Raw genomic sequence first — 18,119 nt, forward strand, 5'->3', positions numbered from 1 at the left:
CACAGAGTTAATTACCTAACTATAGCAGTGATTGAGGGTTGATAAATGGCTCAAGATGTTGAGGTTCAAGAGGAAGAAGAAGAATACCCCGAAAAAGACTATAATGACCCTCCTCCAGCACCCTTGTTCGACCTCGAAGAGCTCGCACATTGGTCCTTCTATAGAGCCATTATCGCCGAGTTCATAGCAACCCTTCTCTTCCTCTATGTCACTGTGCAGACCATAATTGGCAACAAAAGACAGATCGATGCCAATATTAATGGCATCGAATGTGATGGGGTTGGCATTCTCGGCATCGCTTGGACCTTTGGTGGCATGATTTTCATCCTTGTTTACTGCACTGCCAGTATTTCAGGTACAATTTTCTTGTTTGTTTCAAAAATCTTGTTCATTTCGTGGTTGTTTTTGCTGGTTTGGTCATGCAAGAAGAAAGTGTAACATGTTTTTTGATTTGGTGTGGTAGGAGGACACATAAACCCAGCTGTGACATTCGGGTTGTTCCTAGGACGCAAGGTGTCCTTGATAAGGGCGTTGTTGTACATATTAGCACAGTGTGCTGGTGCAATTTGTGGCACTGGACTAGCGAAGGGGTTCCAAAAGGCATATTTCAACAGGTATGGAGGTGGTGCTAACTCTGTTGCTGATGGCTACAACAAGGGCACTGCTTTGGGTGCTGAGATTATCGGTACCTTCGTTCTTGTCTACACTGTCTTCTCTGCCACTGACCCTAAGAAGAACGCTAGAGACTCCTATATTCCTGTAAGCACCATTGTTGTTATTACAACCTTAATATACCAGAATATATATTTGGTTACTGATTCATGGTCTCACTTTTTGAACATGAAGGTTCTAGCACCACTCCCCATTGGGTTTGCTGTGTTTGTGGTTCATTTGGCTACAATCCCAGTTACTGGCACCGGCATTAACCCAGCAAGGAGTTTTGGAGCAGCTGTAATCTACAATGACCAAAAAATCTGGGATGATCAGGTACAAACATTTGAAACATTTGAAGATGAAAACATGTTTTTACCGATGTTGATTAATTTTGGTGATTATGTTATGAACAGTGGATATTCTGGGTTGGTCCAATTGTTGGAGCAGCAGTGGCTGCATTATACCACCAATACATCCTTAGAGCAGCGGCTATCAAGGCTCTTGGACCATTCAGGAGACATGTTTAGGAAATGCTTAATTAATTATGTTTTGGTTACTTGATAAATTTAGATTTCGATTGAGTCGTTGTTAAAATTAAAATTTTGTAGTATATCTTAAAATTTTATAACTTTTTAATTCAGTCTGTGTAGTGTATTTATATGTTTATATTAATTATGTGATGTTACAGTTATTTTATCTTCATTTATATAATATTGTGGGACAAGAGACCATGATTTTCATAAAAATTATTTAACGAAAACTTATTTAAAATTATAAAAGATTACAACAAAAAAATATAAAATATATAACCATAAAATAAATAAATATTAAATTTTAAAATCATAATATTATAATATTATAAAATTTACTGCTTTATAATTTTGTAGATTTTATAGATTCATAATTTCGTAAAATATTTTATAACCTTATAATTGTATAGTTTATAATTTTTGTAATTTTTAATTTTTAATTTTATAGTCTCGTACTTTTATAATCTTTTACTTATATATTGTATATTTTTATATAATTTTAATTTAAATTTAAAAACAATTTTATATTTTTATATGTTTTAAGGGAAATATCGTCAGCATAATCTATTGTATCTAGGAATAACAAAAATATCCTTGCCTGTAGGTATTCGTGAATAAAATTCGCACTGGATAGTTGCTACTCGTAAATATCTATTACTCTGAATGATGGATATTGTAATATTTGTACATAAACAGATTGGGCATGAATATTTTAATACTCATTTATGAACGAGTTGAGTGTCGGTAACATATTATATGTATCTGTAAGCATATGTTACCCACAAAAAATTAAAATTAAAATTTAATATATATTATATTTTTTGTTTTTTTTATTTTTTGGAAATTTCATTTAGATTTTATTTTAATAATTTATAAAATGTCATTTTCTAAATATTGACAAGTATTTTTTGAATGAGTATATGGTTGAATTTTTGTTTTGCGGTTCAGGTAGCATGTATGCATTTCTTTTATCCAATCTAACTCATTGTCATTCCTACTTATAACTAAATAATATATGACGACTTAAGATCATTTAATTTATCACAAAAATTTAATAAAACTCAAAACATAACTTGGTCTTCTTAATTAATATTTAAGGTACTTTTCTAGCTTCTTAATTTCCACCAATGCTATGGTGTGTTTCATGTTGAGGAGTGCCAGTCTGTCTTGCAGCTTCCTAATTTAGGCTTTCTGGTCTTTTCAATTCATCAGCTATAGGTAGTTGCTATGGGGTTTGAATTTTTAATTGATTTTTTTTTTCTTCAAATATATTAATAAGCATCGATATTAATTCTAACTTAACTAAGATTATCTTGAATCCTTCTAAATAATTTAGGTATTTTATATCTAAATAAATTATTTACAAAATTTTTATTTTAAAGTTTTAAATTAGAGTCACACCATTCATATAGGTTGAACTCCTATTTTGTTGAACTCCTATTTTATTGATATTTAGTTTTCCTTCTCCAAAAATTCATCAAAAATATCATAACCGATATTTAAATTCAGATATCAAAGAGATGGAATGTAATGTTTTTAACTTTTTTTCTTATATAGATAACTTTTGAATTTGATTGACGTGAATAAATCATCAGAATTTTTTTCCCCAAACTAGACTCTTCTACTATTCAAGTACAATTTCGTTTTGTCATGGACTGAATTCTCATCACGTTTTTTTCTAATTTTGCATATTGTTTGTTATTGTAGTTCAGTTTTTTGTTCTTTTTAAGAACGAGTTCTTAACAACATTTTTCTAGTCTTATAGATTTGTATATTTATTTATCATAAATTACTTTATTAAAAGTTTAATTTTTTTATAAAATGATTTGAATATAAATTTCAGAAAATATATGTTTAATTTAATATTCATAAATTAATTAGGAATAAATTTTTTGAAAAGTAATTATAATAAATAAGATAATTTAATTAAATTATAATTTATGATAATAAAAAAATGATCATAATAAAAGCTCCACAATTAAACTACGTGTTCCATTTAAAAGCTCCACTATTATTAGATAAACTAAATCCGCTTTTGTTGCGACATAATTTGATAAAAGGTAAATAAATTATGTGATAATATTGTAAACTCAATTTAATACAGCAAAAATCTTATACTTCAGGTTGCATAGATTATCTAGATGTGTATACATTTGTATGTTTCTTTATCTTTCTTTCTGTTATTTTGATAATTTGAAAATTTTCAATTCTCATCTCAAATACACTTTATTAATTGATCAACAAAATTGTAAAAAATGTTTTCAAATTGAAAAAGAATAAAATTTTGAAAAATCAATTCACCTCCACTTGATACGTAAATATTAATCAAATCTATTTTAACAAAATTCACAAGAAAGAATTTTGAATTTTAAAAGTTCACATATCTTTTATTATCATTACTCTTTTTTCAACGGAGAATCATAAATTTATTCTGTCATACTCGTGTTTTTGATTGATAATTGATCAACTTTAATGCTTTCAATTGATAGTAATGTTTATTCCTTATTTTTCTCCATACATCTCTTTTTTTTTATGTTTTGAAGAAAAAAAAATCAACTAAAGCATATTCTAGTTCTTACTAATTCTAAAAATAAAGTAAATGTTATTCGGAAACCACAATCAAACGTTTTATTTATTTATAAAGGTTACTATCATTCTCATTCATGCTCTGATTTTCTTCACTCCCTTTTCCAACCTTTTCATCCCCAATTTCCCATAATCTCTCTCCATTACTGCAGTATTATATAATCAAAGTGATAGAAATTTTTTATTTTATTTTATTATTTATTGATAATCAATCTATATTTAAGAATGTGGGTAAGGTTCTATTTCAATTAAGCTTAGTCATGGTAACCGTTTTAAGTTTATTTTCATATACTATCTTTACTTTAAAATGTTAATATATGAGTTAATTTTTTCATGTATTAATAGTGTATGAAATTACACTATTAGTAAAATAGAAGATATGATTGATAGAATTTAAAGTATTATCATAAAATTTGATGAACTCATCATCTACATAGGATGACGGTGAAATCTCCTTATTACATGGCAGAAAAAAAAATGTTTAAAATTATAAAATTTGTATTATTTAAATGCACAGACAATGAAAATGAAGGTAAAAAAAAAAGAAAAAAGACTCAAATTTCAAACACATACCATGGTGATATTTTGTACTTTTTTATCATTAGTTATTGTTTTGGTACATCCATTATGTCTCACATCACTTAAGAGTCGACATCAAGTACAATTTAAATACTCCCTCCACCTAGATGTCTTTTAAGGACAAAACCGTGATTGAGCTTCACGTTCCAGAGCAGACAATATCTCAAGAACGCGGTAGTTGTTTCTAACGATTGTTGCCGGATGCACTTGGGTCGGATCGAAACATTGACGACTACCATGGAGCCGACAACAACTTTCCTTCAACTCCCTTGCCTTCGACTTAGGGGTTTGTTTCAGTATACCCACTAAGTCCCACATCGCTTAGGAGTCGAGGTCATACTCCCTCCACCCTCCGAGGCATCTTTAAAAACAAAATCGAAACAGAACTCTATGCTCCAAAGTGAACAATACCTCAGAAATGTGATGTTTGTTCCTAACAATGATTGACAGACGCATTTGGATTGGATCGGAACAGTTATATTATGTACGAATTAAATAAAAGACTGAATATCATTCTTCAAACAAAAAATAATGGCCATATTTCATAAAAATAACTTATAACATAATCGAAAGTCAGAAAATAGTTACTTTTAAAAAAACATTAGTTGTTTTTCTAAATTATCTTATTTAGTGATCATAACTGTAAAACTGGCCTCTAAATTATTATGGACCGATTAAATAAAATAGTTTATGTAATTTTCATGAAAAATTATATTTTTATTTTGTAGATTTTTGCAATTATAATGTTAATGTTTTAGTTGAATTTGAAATCTATACCAAATATTTTATTGAAAATTGAATCAATAATATAACTATTATATCTCTAACTTAATATTATATATATCATACTGCCATTACATTTTTTTTCTGACTATTTTCAATTATATATTTATTTTGTGCCACTCATAAATGTTAGTATGTCTCATAAACGATGCAATATTGAAAGGATTTAAAAATAGGAGGGTGTATAAAGAACTTTATTGATATATTAATGAGGATTATGAAACTAAAACCAACCAGATGCAAACTAAAAAACAAATGTATCATAATGAAGATTTTGATTTTTGAATTATAATTTTAATTCTAAAAGAATCAATTTTCATAATTACAAAAGTAAAATGAAATGTTATACGTTGGTAAAACGTGTAAAAAAAATGTACTAATAAAGTTTGCAAAAAAAAAGATGATGTGGTAGAATTCCAAAAGTATATGATTTAACTCAAACTAATTGAGATCGAACGTGATTTTTATGGTAAGATGATTCTAAAATTTTAAATAATATAATTAAAAGAACGTGATTCCTTAACTATTGTACGTGATTTTTTTTTACGTAAATCTTTATTAATAAAATAATTTAAAAACTTGAGTGCATTTCTTAACGAATCTGTATACTTTATGTGAAGATAAGTTTCAAAATGCGAAGAAAAATCTCAAGATACGGAGAACATGTACACAATTCCCTGTTTTTTCTACACCATTCACTTCATTTAGATTCAAAGCATGGATTTTGTGGTAAGCACTTAACTTATTAAAATGTGGGATAGATATCATCTTTAAAATATATTTTTTTGTTTAATTATTTTTTATTAAAAATTACACGTTGATTTTATACTGGTACTTCTTAGTTTGATTAAGAAATTATCTTTTCTTAATTATTTCTAATTCAATTTTTTCTTTAATTATTTTGTTAGTTTATCATACAATCTCACGTCTTTTTGTTACGAATGGAAGTGACCAAGTTAATGGTAAACCAACCTTTTTTTTACTCTCACAACATGTTAATTAATTTTAAAAAAAAGTACGTCAAATTGTCCAAAAATACAAGTAAACCAACCTTTTTTTTTTTTTTACTTTAGCAAATTAAAAATCAAGTTAATAATTTGTTTAAAAAATATGTAATTTTGTAAAAAAAAAAACCTTTTCCTTCTTTTTTTACTCACCCTTTTCATGTAATTTTTTTTTTGCCTTATTCTATCTTAACTATTTTAAGACTTCTTAATGGTTAGCTTACTAAAAAAATCATCTAATGCCTAGGAATTTGTTGAGTATATACAATTATATATAATTGTTTGTGATTTAATCTTATACCACAATCTCAATGAGTCATATAGTTGAGTATTCCAACATTTCATTGATTTTAATATATTTAATAACAAAATATGAATTAAAATGTTTTACTGCCATTTTACCAAAACTCAACATGAATGAAAAGATTTCAATCAGCAGATTTTGACACTTCTGATAGAGAATCTCTGAGTGCTGCCATGGAGAAGGAAGGATTAAAGAGAGTCACAATAGGAGGCATAGAGAAAGTGGAGAAAGCATGAAAGCTGAGATGATTTTGAATTAACATCACTATGATTTTCACATATAGTGTGTGTGTGGCTAAGGAAGAACAGAATGCATTTGGTATTCAATTCTTGCATGCGTTTTGTGCCCTAGCAATAATGTGACGGAGCAGGCCAGCAATGCCCTTTGCTGGCCCTCTAAGCTAAGCCAACCTTATGCTACAATTAATTATTGTCTTCCACTTTGGGACAAAGCAAAGTACAAAACTTTTTTGTGATAAAGTATGAGAAGCCTAATAGTGTCATGCTGAAATACTTGCACATATGCAGATTTTTTTTCCCACTCTCTTGAGATGGGAAGTTATTGCTCTAATTATGCAAGGGTGCCAATTAATGTTCTAATCTTCTTTGTGCTTACTCTGTATTGTATCTGTATGCATTAGAGTAAGACACTTGAGCACAATCATGAAAAAATAAGTACACTTGAGCGACCTCTAGCTAATAAATAAAGCAATAAGATTGTGCTGTTATCAGAACAATTATGACAGTAATGCCACTGCTGCTTCAATCAATGCAATCTTTAAAGGGGTGTGTAACATATAGCCATGGGCAGTTTGGGAATAGCAAATGATTCAATGTTGGGGTTAGGGTCTGTTGAAAGCAAAATCCACAATTATGTTCCCTCTATTATAATTACTCCAAGGAACAACCATTTGTTCAGAACCTCAACACATTTATAAAAGCCAGAGCACCCACCTACAAGCTTTATCCAAAAGCTATCTCGTTCTCTGGTTTCAAGTGATCTACACAAAACAAAAGAGAAACATGAGTTCTATTGGTTTTTCCTTCCTCTTCCTCCTTTCTCTAGCAATTTTATCTATTGCTAGAGGGCAAGAAAGGGCCCCTCACGGGCTTGCTTATGAGAGTCCCATAGCTTTTCCACCAGCAGCATATGACTTTTTTCATCCCAATGCTCAAAAGCCTCAGAGTAGAGACTCGTGTGCAGCATCCAAATGTTCACCACTGCCTCTAGCAGCTCAAGTGGATGGCACTCAAATATATCAAAACAAAGCTTCAGCAATGCAGAAAGGTGGGAAACAAATCGGAGCTGGGGGTGTAGCTGCCATTATCACTGTTTTTGCTTTTGTTGTGCTTTTAGCTATGGGAATCTACTATGTAAAGGTCACTCGCCAAGCCAACATGAATCGAGCAAGTAGTAGTGCTCAATCTCATGCTTGATGTGCTTTTGTTTAATCACATCACAACCAAGCTTAGAACAAGGCATAAATACTCTTCCACTTTGCCTAAGTTTCCAAAAAATCGTTTCTTTAACCATATGTGTGTATCTTATTTTCTTATTTGTTAGCAATAGTTCCATTTCCAGTGTTCATGATTAACAATGTAACTACGGTTGTTATAGTGACTAATATCAAATATGGATGTTTTCACAGTTATTATAGTCAAGTGTTTCCAATTTCTTACCATCTACTGAAAATAATAACATAGTTCAACGCGAGGCAATATCAGACACAAAATAGCAGGTCTATCACAGAATTTGGACAGAATCAAACACACAGAAAGAGTGCTAAAAACTTACATTCTAAAACTTCCTTTAAACACATTCTAATTGGTTGAAATTCACGTGAACCCACGAAGAGTTTGTATTGGAAGGAGTGTTAAAAAATGTGCTCCTATCATCTCTCAACATAAGTTACGAACATGAATCCTGAACTCACTGCAAGCAGACAATCGATGAACTTATTCACAGTTTTGACAGGCTTCTCGTTTGTGATACTAAACCGAAGATTTTATCCTATCTGGTTAATCACATCAACATCAGCTACTACAGTAAAGTATGTAGCAGACAGTCAAGCCTGTAGGAATACAATCTTCTGCAGTCTATATTCCTGCTACCAATTTTATATTGACAAAGTTAAATTAAAAAATTGCTTTACTAAAAGAAACATACGATAAAATAGATCTTCATGTTTCACTGTTACACTTCATCAACGAAGACATTCCCATAAAGTATCTGAATAAAAATTAAAACAACGTTGAAATGACTTATTCTCTGGGAACTATTGATATTCTTATCAATTTCCCAACAAAGGTGGTCAATTTCCATTCAAATTCTAAACTGTTGTTTCATTCATTTAAATAGCTTTCCTCGTAGAACTTGAACATGAAAACTGTCCACACTCCAAAGCCATATAATCACAGCAAAACATTGCTTATCAGTGCGCAAATCATTAAGTGCATTTACAATTTATTGGCAATAGGCAACTAGGGAATGCTAATTCATAAGGACAACGTAAGTAAATTCTCATATTCAGATATTAGTGTGCTGCAAGGAAGAAAAATCAAGTATGTTGATCAAATATTAAAGCAACACCCAAGTATTGCAGAATACATTACATTGGTGTTCAAACATCATCTGGTGTGTCCATGTGCACAACCGTTTAAAAATCTAAAATGTCAAGGTAAAATAAGGCCATGTATGGTATGTTTTGATATCACAATTACAAGAGATATATTAAAATAAATTTGCTCATAACATTTCTACCATCCGCGTGAGCTGAGGGACTTTATCAAAGGTCCAAATGTCTGATCCACTGTTTTGTTCCACTTATGAGCAAATTCAGAACGTGATTTTTTTCCAAATATAGGTTCTCTGACCTGGTAGAGAGTGAAAGCTGAAAGGTTATAATTTAAAAGTACCAAATCATACTCCAAACATATAACTCAAACTTGAGATGTTTAACTCTCAAGGGTGACCGTACACGAATGAATGATCGGTATTTCAAATATAGAGCAACTCAGGAAAGTGTAGTTTGAATTAGACGGTAATTCAAAATTCCAAGTATAAGAAATATCTCCATAAGAATAATAAAGCACATGTAAGTGCAAACTATTGTGCAAGTTACTGTAAAAGCGAGTTAGGCTTTTATTAATTTCCTGTATAGTTTAGGATTCGGATGCATATAAATGTCTTCATCAAAAAAACAAACTTATCTGAACCTTGTGTCTCATTATATTTATTCTCCGGAAAACTTCACATTATGCACAACGACAAACATGAACATTGTGAACAATTCCATCTCTTCCTTGGAATTATTCCCATGTAACAGTTTAGCCAACAACATAAAAATGTAGCAACGAGGTGGTTTAGGTAACTCAATGCATTCCCGGGGGCAAGTTTCAGCTCCCCGAGTGCACCCCTACATACCATAAAAAAGATTTTACAAAAAAAGGGGTCTGTAGACGCAGAAAAATAAAATGAAGTTTTCAACAAGCAATCTTGAGGTAAAAGTTTCCAAACCCAGTTTTAACAAAAATTAAATGTACAACATTTTAGCATACCACAGATTAAAACACAACGAACAAATAGCCCTTCCAAAACACAACGAATGGTGGATTGTTTTGTATATAAGAAAAAGGACAGCCCAAACTTGAATGGCAGTTATAATTTAAAAGTAAAACCAGCGCAGGCCACACCACACCACTCATTCAATCAAGAGTCAATAACAATGTGAATTCATTTGGTGTATCTAGCATCGGTGATTCCATCTACGCAATTAGATAAACTGAATAGACAGGAATAAGGTAAAGAAAGAGGGGAAAAGCGAGTAGTACCTGAGATTGGTTTTGGGAAATAGAGGAGTAGATGTATCTGCGTTGCTCAAACACAACCACCCCCGTCAATACCACTCCCAGTGAAGCTCCCAGAAGCCGTTCCTATTTCAAACCAAAATCCACCATTAAAATTCTCACCTTTAAATTGAAAGAAAACAAAAACCTAAACTGATCATGTTTTGATAGAGGAATTCGTACCTGGGTGAGAATGCTGATCATCCTTTCCTTTTTGTTTGTTCGCTGCAACAGATTTATCGGAACAACACTTCTCTTTCAAATGCCCTGTCTCTCCCGATCTTGCTTCGGGAAAAGCCTCCGCTCCTCACGACGTCGTATTCGCCGCTTACTTCTCCGTGTTTGGGCCTGTTTGTTGCACTGCCCAAACCATTCTAGGCCCAAATAATGCACTCCAACACCATCATTCGAAGGTTCATTTTTTCTGTTTCTATTTCTGCACCCCCATAATTTCTTCTTCTAATCCTGTAATATGAGAAATGACCTCCATGTCTTAGTCGTAACACATCATAATCAATTCAAAGCAATGTTCTAACATGGTTAATTGACCTTTAAAAGTATACCATTTAAAACTACCCTAATGTATTTTAAATCATGTTTTGAACTTTATATAGCCTTAAATAATATTCAAGGTTAATCCAAAATTATATAGTCCCATTCTTGTTTCAAATTACACAATTTAAAATCATATTTTATATCATGTATCTTATTTCAAATCATATAATCTATGAATCGCACCATCTAAAATATTATTCCAGATTTATGTGATGAAACCATATTTCAGATTGTGTAATTCTAGTATGAATAAATTATGACAAAACACGCTAGTGAATTTTATATCACGACGAGGGTGAAAGAAAAAAAGTGAAGAGATAGACTCTTTTCAATTTGTTTTCAAATGCGGGATCTTTGTTCAAAATTTTCAGACAAATTTTGATAAAAAAAAAACAAAAAAACAACTTTGTGTCTCTTTCTTTTATATTGGCAAGGGGACTCCATCGGTGTGTCGGTGGATCGTTTTGACACTTAGAGGAATATTGGTGGGTTCCCAACACAATTTTTGGTATAATTTTCTTATGTTTGTTATCAAAAATCTTGTGGATTGGGTAAACCATAATACGATTTAAGATTTTTTATTGTTAAGAAATATTGTGAAAGGTAAATTTGTATTAATACTATTTTTTGTACAGTTGACAAAAAGAAGAAGATGAATCTTTATGCAATAAAGAGTTTTGATGATGATAATTTATGAAGAAGTATAAAAGACTTAATTATGATGCATGAACAAATGTTGAAGACTTAACAAAATGATTCAATTCAAGAGATACATTGAAAACTTATGGGTTTAGTTATTAGGGTCTTGTAATATATGTATGTTATTTAAAATAGTTAAATTAATATGTCAACAGTAAAAAGGCAAAACTCAAGCAGTAGAGCACCAAGATAATTTTATTTATTTGTAAAATTCACTGGAATAATCGATTATTCTTAGTGATAATCGATTATCTTAGTTAAAACTGATTTTTAAGAAAAATCTTTGTGATAATCGATTATCAGATAATCGATTATCCTGACTAATAATAGATTATCACAGCGAAAATAATGTTTTTAGAAAAGTTTTTGTGATATTCGATTATCACTTATGATAATCGATTATCTATGGCAGTTATAACTTAACTTTTCATATTCTTAACATAATTTCTAAATAGGATTTTATAAATAAAGTGGTAAACTTTCATTTGAAAAATACAAAAGTTAGAGAAGTTTGTGTCCTTGAGAACTCTCTATGGAAAGACTTTGAAAAACCTAGAGCAATAACTTTCATCAAGTGGGATCTTGAGTGATTGAATGTTGTTGTTGTTGCTAGAAGAAGCCGATCATCCTTTTGTGTGATTCTGTTCATTACTTGTGTAATTCAAGGAAGGTGTTTCTTCATCGTTTGTGTGATTCAAGAGAGGTGTTCATCCCTTGTGGATTTCAAGGGAGATGTTTTCTAAACCCTAATATTTCTTATCTTAGTAATTGAGTTAATATGTTATTGAAAGATTAACAACGGGACACAAAGATTTTTTATCCAACCAGTATAAATATATTGTGCAATTTTATCTTTCATACTCTCTTTATTCTATTGTGATTATTAAAATAAAAGAAAATTTTTTAATTAGTCTTTGATATTAAAAGGAAAAAAAATTTAAAGCACAATTTTTATTAACCAATTCACCGTTCCTCTTAGATTTTGTCCAAATGTTAATCATTTTACTGAATATTTTTAATAATAATTATATAATTTGAAAGATATTTCTTTTATCGAATTTTAAATAGGTTAATTTGTAAGCCACTTACCAATCACCTAATTTGAAAGGTGATTTATGGCTTCCACAATAGCAAATTCAAAAACTAATGTGTTAATTTTAATTTGACTTATCCATAATAGCTATGGTAGATAAAATAACATACGACCTTTATTTTTAGACTTGGGGTTTACTTATTTTAAAATGTAATTTCTTTTAAAGATATTTGATTCAATGTGTATTTAATTTGTCTCACAAAACTACGATACATCAATACATCTTCAATTTTAGAGTAAAATAAAAAAAATTAACATGATTGAGAGTCATGGAAGAAAGATGAAATTGATGATATTGTGAAATTTGGATCACTAATTTAAATTATTAAAAAGAATTGCAATGATATTTCCTATATTTTTATGACTTGTAGAGTTTTGGTTTAGACAATTAAACAAGTTGCTATGTTAGATAAGGTACATCCATATCATATGATTTTCTTATATGTATATTTTATGATTGATTGTAAAATAAAGATTATATATATATATATATATATTATAAATAAAAGTAAACAAAAATAATGCAAAACTTGAAACAAAAGAATCTATTGAAATAAAATATTTATTACGATCTGTCTTATGGCATGATCTCCTTGAATGAAAGAGAGATGGAGAGAGTGATGTCGGTCAAAGGTTGACGACTCATATAGTGAATTCATTTACTTCACTAACTCCAATTTCTCGCATATTCCACCGGCGTTCCAATCGATATTCATCACATCCACAATGTTAACTCGTAAAACACTTCTCCTTTCGCTTTCTCTCGCCACTCTTCTTCTCTTCTCCTCCCTCTCCCTCTCTCTCTCCGACAAACCTTCTCCAAACGACAACAAAAACAACCAAAACGACAACCACGACGATGAAGATCTCAGCTTCCTCGAGGAGCCTGACGACGTCGCCGCCACTTCGCACCGCGACCACTTCCCAGATCCCGACCACTTCAACGACGATGAAGACGACGACGACGACTTTGGCGACTTCTCCGGCTTCGACTCCTCCACCGAGGAGGCGTTCAAGGAGCCCGCGATCGACGACAAGGACGTCGTCGTTTTGAAGGAGCGCAACTTCACCACAGTCATCGAGAACAACCGCTTCGTCTTGGTCGAGTTCTACGCCCCCTGGTGCGGACACTGCCAGGCCCTCGCGCCCGAGTACGCCGCTGCTGCCACGGAGCTTAAGCCCGAAGGCGTTGTTCTGGCCAAGGTCGACGCCACCATCGAGAACGAATTGGCGCACGAGTACGATGTCCAGGGCTTTCCCACTGTCTTCTTCTTCGTCGATGGCGTTCACAAGCCTTACACTGGCCAAAGAACCAAGTAAAACCGCTGCATGTTTTCGATCTTGGAATTTTGCTTTCAATTGGCGTGGCATTGTTTTTGAATTTTCAATTGGAATTGACTGTTTGACTTCTTTGTTGCTCTGCAATGCAGAGATGGTATAGTGACTTGGATTAAGAAGAAGATAGGACCTGGTGTGTCCAACATCACCACCTTGGATGAAGCTGAACGCATATTGACCGCCGAAAGTAAAGTTGTTTTGGGCTTCCTCAACTCTTTAGTTGTAAGTTTTCAAACGCAATTTGTTAGTTCAATGTATTTGGAAATTTAAACTAGATGATAATGTAAAATCAAGTGCGTAGATTGTGTTCTCTTACTTTCATCATGCTCATACTAAGGTAAGTTTTTGTGTAAAAGTAAGATACAGTGATAGATTGCTTCATTTCCAAATCAATCATTGTAGATAAAAGGGCCATTTGTCATTGTTGGTTTTCTGGATTAAGATGTGATTGATCTGACCTTTGCTAATTCAATCTATCATACTGTTGATTGTTAGGCTTGATCTTTGGTTAATGCTAATCTTTTTATAATGTGCAGGGTGCTGAGAGTGATGAGCTAGCCGCAGCATCAAAGCTCGAGGATGGTGTCAATTTTTACCAAACTGTGGTACCTGAGGTGGCAAAGCTTTTCCATATTGATGCTAGTGTTAAACGCCCTGCTTTGATCTTGCTCAAAAAAGAGGAGGAGAAACTCAACCATTTTGGTTTGTTCCTTGTTCTTCTCCCTCCCTTCGCTTTGGAAAAAAAAAGTGATATTCTGTTTTTTCATTTTTTGTCAGAAACTTAGATATATATTTCACTGTCTCTGCAGATGGTAAATTTGTGAAATCTGAAATAGCTGAATTTGTATCCTCCAACAAGCTTCCTTTGGTTACAACTTTTACAAGAGAAAGTGCCCCGACAATATTTGAAAGTCAAATTAAGAAACAGGTAATTGCTTGCGCTATTTAGTTTTATTTTCTATGCAGCAACAATTATACCTTGAAAATGGAATCGTGACTGACTTCTAATCTTGTGTGTTAAAATTTTCATTTTTAGTTGTTGCTGTTTGCGACTTCGAATGATACAGAGAAGTTTCTTCCAGTATTTAAAGAATCTGCAAAACTTTTTAAGGGCAAGGTATATTTCCTCATGTGATATTGCTTGAATAATTCTGTTATTTCACTCTTTCTATGTAGTCTAGACAAATTTTGTATTGCCATTGCTGAGTACTGAATCTTCAGATATCTGAAATTTGACATCTCTTCCTGTTATCATTTAAAAATTGTGAAATAATAAAATTCTTTTTCTTTAATTTTAATTGTAACTCATTCACCCACCCTTCCCCCACAAAGCTTAGTTTCTGCTAAAGACTCAATAATGTATTTTCTACTGTACAATGTTCTGTTGCAGCTGATATTTGTTCTTGTGGAAATGGATAATGAAGAAGTTGGAAAGCCGGTTGCAGATTATTTTGGTATCACTGGGAATGACCCCAAAGTAATAATTTCCCTTCATTTATTAATTTCATCGTGTGGTTTAGTCATGAGATTCTTCACTTGATATGTTGTTTAGAGTCAACATAGGAAGTATATTAAGTAACTGATCAAATTTCCACCATAGGTACTTGGATACACCGGCAATGACGATGGAAGAAAATTTTTGCTTGATGGAGATGTGACTGTTGACAAAATAACGGTATTCTTCTTGCCCTTTTTTGCCATGGGAGCTCTATTAATTTCTGTTATTACATTATGGAAAAAGCACAAATGTTTTCTTCTATGTTTTGGTAAGGCTCAGAATAGATTGTGGCTAAAAGGTTGTATTCTTTATTTCTTCTCAGGCGTTTGGAAATGATTTTCTTGAAGACAAGCTAAAACCTTTCCTCAAGTCAGACCCAGTTCCTGAAAGCGTAAGTTATTTTTGTTGTCCATCCATGTTTTATTGGCCAAAATTTCATACCTGACATGTTGACTTGCCTGATGACAGAATGACGGTGATGTGAAAATAGTTGTTGGGAATAACTTTGATGACATTGTCTTGGACGAGTCAAAGGATGTTCTGCTTGAGGTACAATGCTAACCCATTAGTTTCCAAGTATTGTATTTGCTGTGCAACTTGTTCATGTTAGGTTGTCGTATTATTAGATTTATGCTCCCTGGTGTGGCCACTGCCAATCTCTGGAACCAACATACAACAAGCTTGCTAAACATCTTCGCAGCATTGAGTCTATTGTTATAGCCAAGATGGACGGAACAACAAATGAGCATCCCAGGGCCAAGGTAAACCCAAATTTACACCAGATGTTGACAGAATATAGTATAGTTTGTGCTATTACTGTTCTCAATAATTGGCATTGCTCTAACACTTGATGAGTTTTACTGACTAAGTATTTTTCTCCGCTTTGCAGGCTGATGGGTTCCCCACTCTTCTCTTCTACCCAGCAGCAAACAAGAGTTCTGATCCTGTACGTATGAAACAACAGTGCACAGTATTTAGCTTCCTGTATCTTTTTATACTATATCATAAGATGATTTAATATGTATCTGTTTCATGATGTATGCAGATTCCCGTTGATGTGGATCGTACAGTGGTAGCCTTTTACAAGTTCCTCAGGAAACATGCATCAATCCCATTCCAGCTCCAGAAACCAGCCACAGCTTCTAAATCCAGTAGCTATAGTTCTGATGTCAAGGAGAGCCAGAGCACTAACACTGATTCGAAGGATGAATTGTAAGAGTTGAAGGGCAATTCTATTTATGAGAGGTAGGGTTCAGACAGATGATAACGGAGTGAAAAGGTGCTTAGCAAAGGAATGATTGGATGCGAAACACCGTCCACTTTCCCTCACCCTGACCAAGACAAATAGCCAAGGAAAGGGTATTGGAGAAACGAGATAACACATGTATTAGATTCTACAACTTTAATGTCTGAGTATTAGAATTTTGGGCGAGACTTTAATCTAAAAGAATTATTCGAAAATTTTATTTTATCTGCTGTCAATTTTATTTCTGTATTAGAATATTGGTTGTGTTGTGCTTAGGTTGAGTTTTGTTTTGATAAAAACTATTAAATAATAAGTAAAAAAAAAGATTTTCATTGAAAAAATGAGTTTGTCATGCAACTATTTAGTCTATGACCAACCATTCCAAATAAAGTTGTTAGACATTCCCAAACTACCGACAAAAGGACATTCATAAACTCAACTATTAGTCCATCACCAAATACCAACCATTCTAAATTTTGCAGTGACACCTTAGAATGAAGGGTGGTACTGTCTGATTAATGTTGTTTCCATAAGTAGCTGTCTCAGTTAAAAGCTATACTCGTTTTACTTGGTGGAGATAACATGTCAATCCAATATTTAGGATTGTGACATCTTTTATTAATACTAGCATAAACACGGTCTTTTTATTCTTTAAATATGTGTGATATTATATTAGTATGTGATAATATTGTAATGTTATTAAGTTAATATATAAACAAATTATATTTATTAAAAATTTAAAGTGAAATATATCAGAAGAGATAAAGAATAACTATTGATAAATAAAAAAGAAGAGAAAAAGAGAAAAAACATAGATAGTCGATTTTATAAAAATAAATTTAAAAGTAATGGTCAATTTTTAAAAATTTAATAAATTATTATATTTAAAGAATAAATTTGGTATTTTGAATAAATTTGGTAACACCGCCTGTGTATGCATTTTTTAAATATGCGTGATATTATATTAGTAGGTGATAATATTATAATGTTATTAAGTTAATATATATATATTAAAATTATATTTATTAAAAATAAAGTGAAATATATCAGAACAGATAAAAGAATAACCATTGATAAATAAAGAAGAAGAGAAGAAGGAGAGACATCTGATTTTATAAAAAGTTTGAAGTAACGGTCAATTTTTGAAAATTTAATAAATTGTTATATTTAAAGGATAAAATCAATATTTTAAAAAGTGGACACAAAAAGAGGAATCTCCTTTATATATTGTTATATATTATAGATGATATACTGAATAACATAAAACAAAAATAGCACTCGGAGATAAAATGATAGTTGGATCGTACAATTTGGAAGTTAAAAATAACTTTCCAAACCATTTGGAAGTTAAAATAACTTTCGGAACGGAACAATTTGAAAGTTAAAAATAACTTTCGAAATAATT

General features: G+C 31.7%; 4 protein-coding genes across 5 annotated transcripts; 3 read left to right on the forward strand and 1 right to left on the reverse strand.

Annotated features, from left to right (window-relative positions):
• Nucleotides 1–45: 45 nt before the first annotated feature.
• LOC114170397 (aquaporin PIP2-7-like) lies at nucleotides 46–1,181 on the forward strand. The gene is made up of 4 exons (XM_028055875.1): nucleotides 46–355; nucleotides 464–759; nucleotides 847–987; nucleotides 1,068–1,181. The coding sequence occupies exons 1-4, from the start codon at nucleotides 46–48 to the stop codon at nucleotides 1,179–1,181; spliced, it is 861 nt and encodes a 286-aa protein (XP_027911676.1).
• A 6,087-nt stretch (nucleotides 1,182–7,268) lies between these two features.
• Nucleotides 7,269–8,087, forward strand: LOC114168606. Its single transcript, XM_028053491.1, has one exon. It carries the CDS (start codon nucleotides 7,463–7,465, stop codon nucleotides 7,874–7,876), a length of 414 nt encoding a protein of 137 aa, XP_027909292.1. The 5' UTR covers nucleotides 7,269–7,462; the 3' UTR covers nucleotides 7,877–8,087.
• An 892-nt stretch (nucleotides 8,088–8,979) lies between these two features.
• On the reverse strand, nucleotides 8,980–10,643 carry LOC114168607. Of its 2 annotated transcripts, none has more exons than XM_028053493.1 (3): nucleotides 10,469–10,643; nucleotides 10,271–10,372; nucleotides 8,980–9,330 (listed from the first exon to the last, which is right to left on the reverse strand). In XM_028053493.1, exons 1-3 carry the CDS (start codon nucleotides 10,487–10,489, stop codon nucleotides 9,226–9,228), a joined length of 228 nt encoding a protein of 75 aa, XP_027909294.1. In that variant the 5' UTR covers nucleotides 10,490–10,643; the 3' UTR covers nucleotides 8,980–9,225. The 2 variants fall into 2 exon arrangements, with proteins under 2 accessions (XP_027909294.1, XP_027909293.1); XM_028053492.1 differs by having other exon boundaries at nucleotides 8,983–9,313.
• Nucleotides 10,644–13,220: 2,577 nt separating this feature from the next.
• On the forward strand, nucleotides 13,221–16,955 carry LOC114170442 (protein disulfide isomerase-like 1-4). The gene is made up of 12 exons (XM_028055917.1): nucleotides 13,221–13,948; nucleotides 14,063–14,192; nucleotides 14,507–14,672; nucleotides 14,780–14,898; nucleotides 15,007–15,087; nucleotides 15,361–15,447; nucleotides 15,571–15,645; nucleotides 15,791–15,859; nucleotides 15,937–16,017; nucleotides 16,095–16,229; nucleotides 16,358–16,414; nucleotides 16,514–16,955. Exons 1-12 carry the CDS (start codon nucleotides 13,359–13,361, stop codon nucleotides 16,682–16,684), a joined length of 1,761 nt encoding a protein of 586 aa, XP_027911718.1. The 5' UTR covers nucleotides 13,221–13,358; the 3' UTR covers nucleotides 16,685–16,955.
• Nucleotides 16,956–18,119: the final 1,164 nt, after the last annotated feature.

This window comes from Vigna unguiculata, chromosome 11, assembly GCF_004118075.2.
Source record: "Vigna unguiculata cultivar IT97K-499-35 chromosome 11, ASM411807v1, whole genome shotgun sequence".
In the NCBI taxonomy this organism is placed as follows: domain Eukaryota; kingdom Viridiplantae; phylum Streptophyta; class Magnoliopsida; order Fabales; family Fabaceae; genus Vigna; species Vigna unguiculata.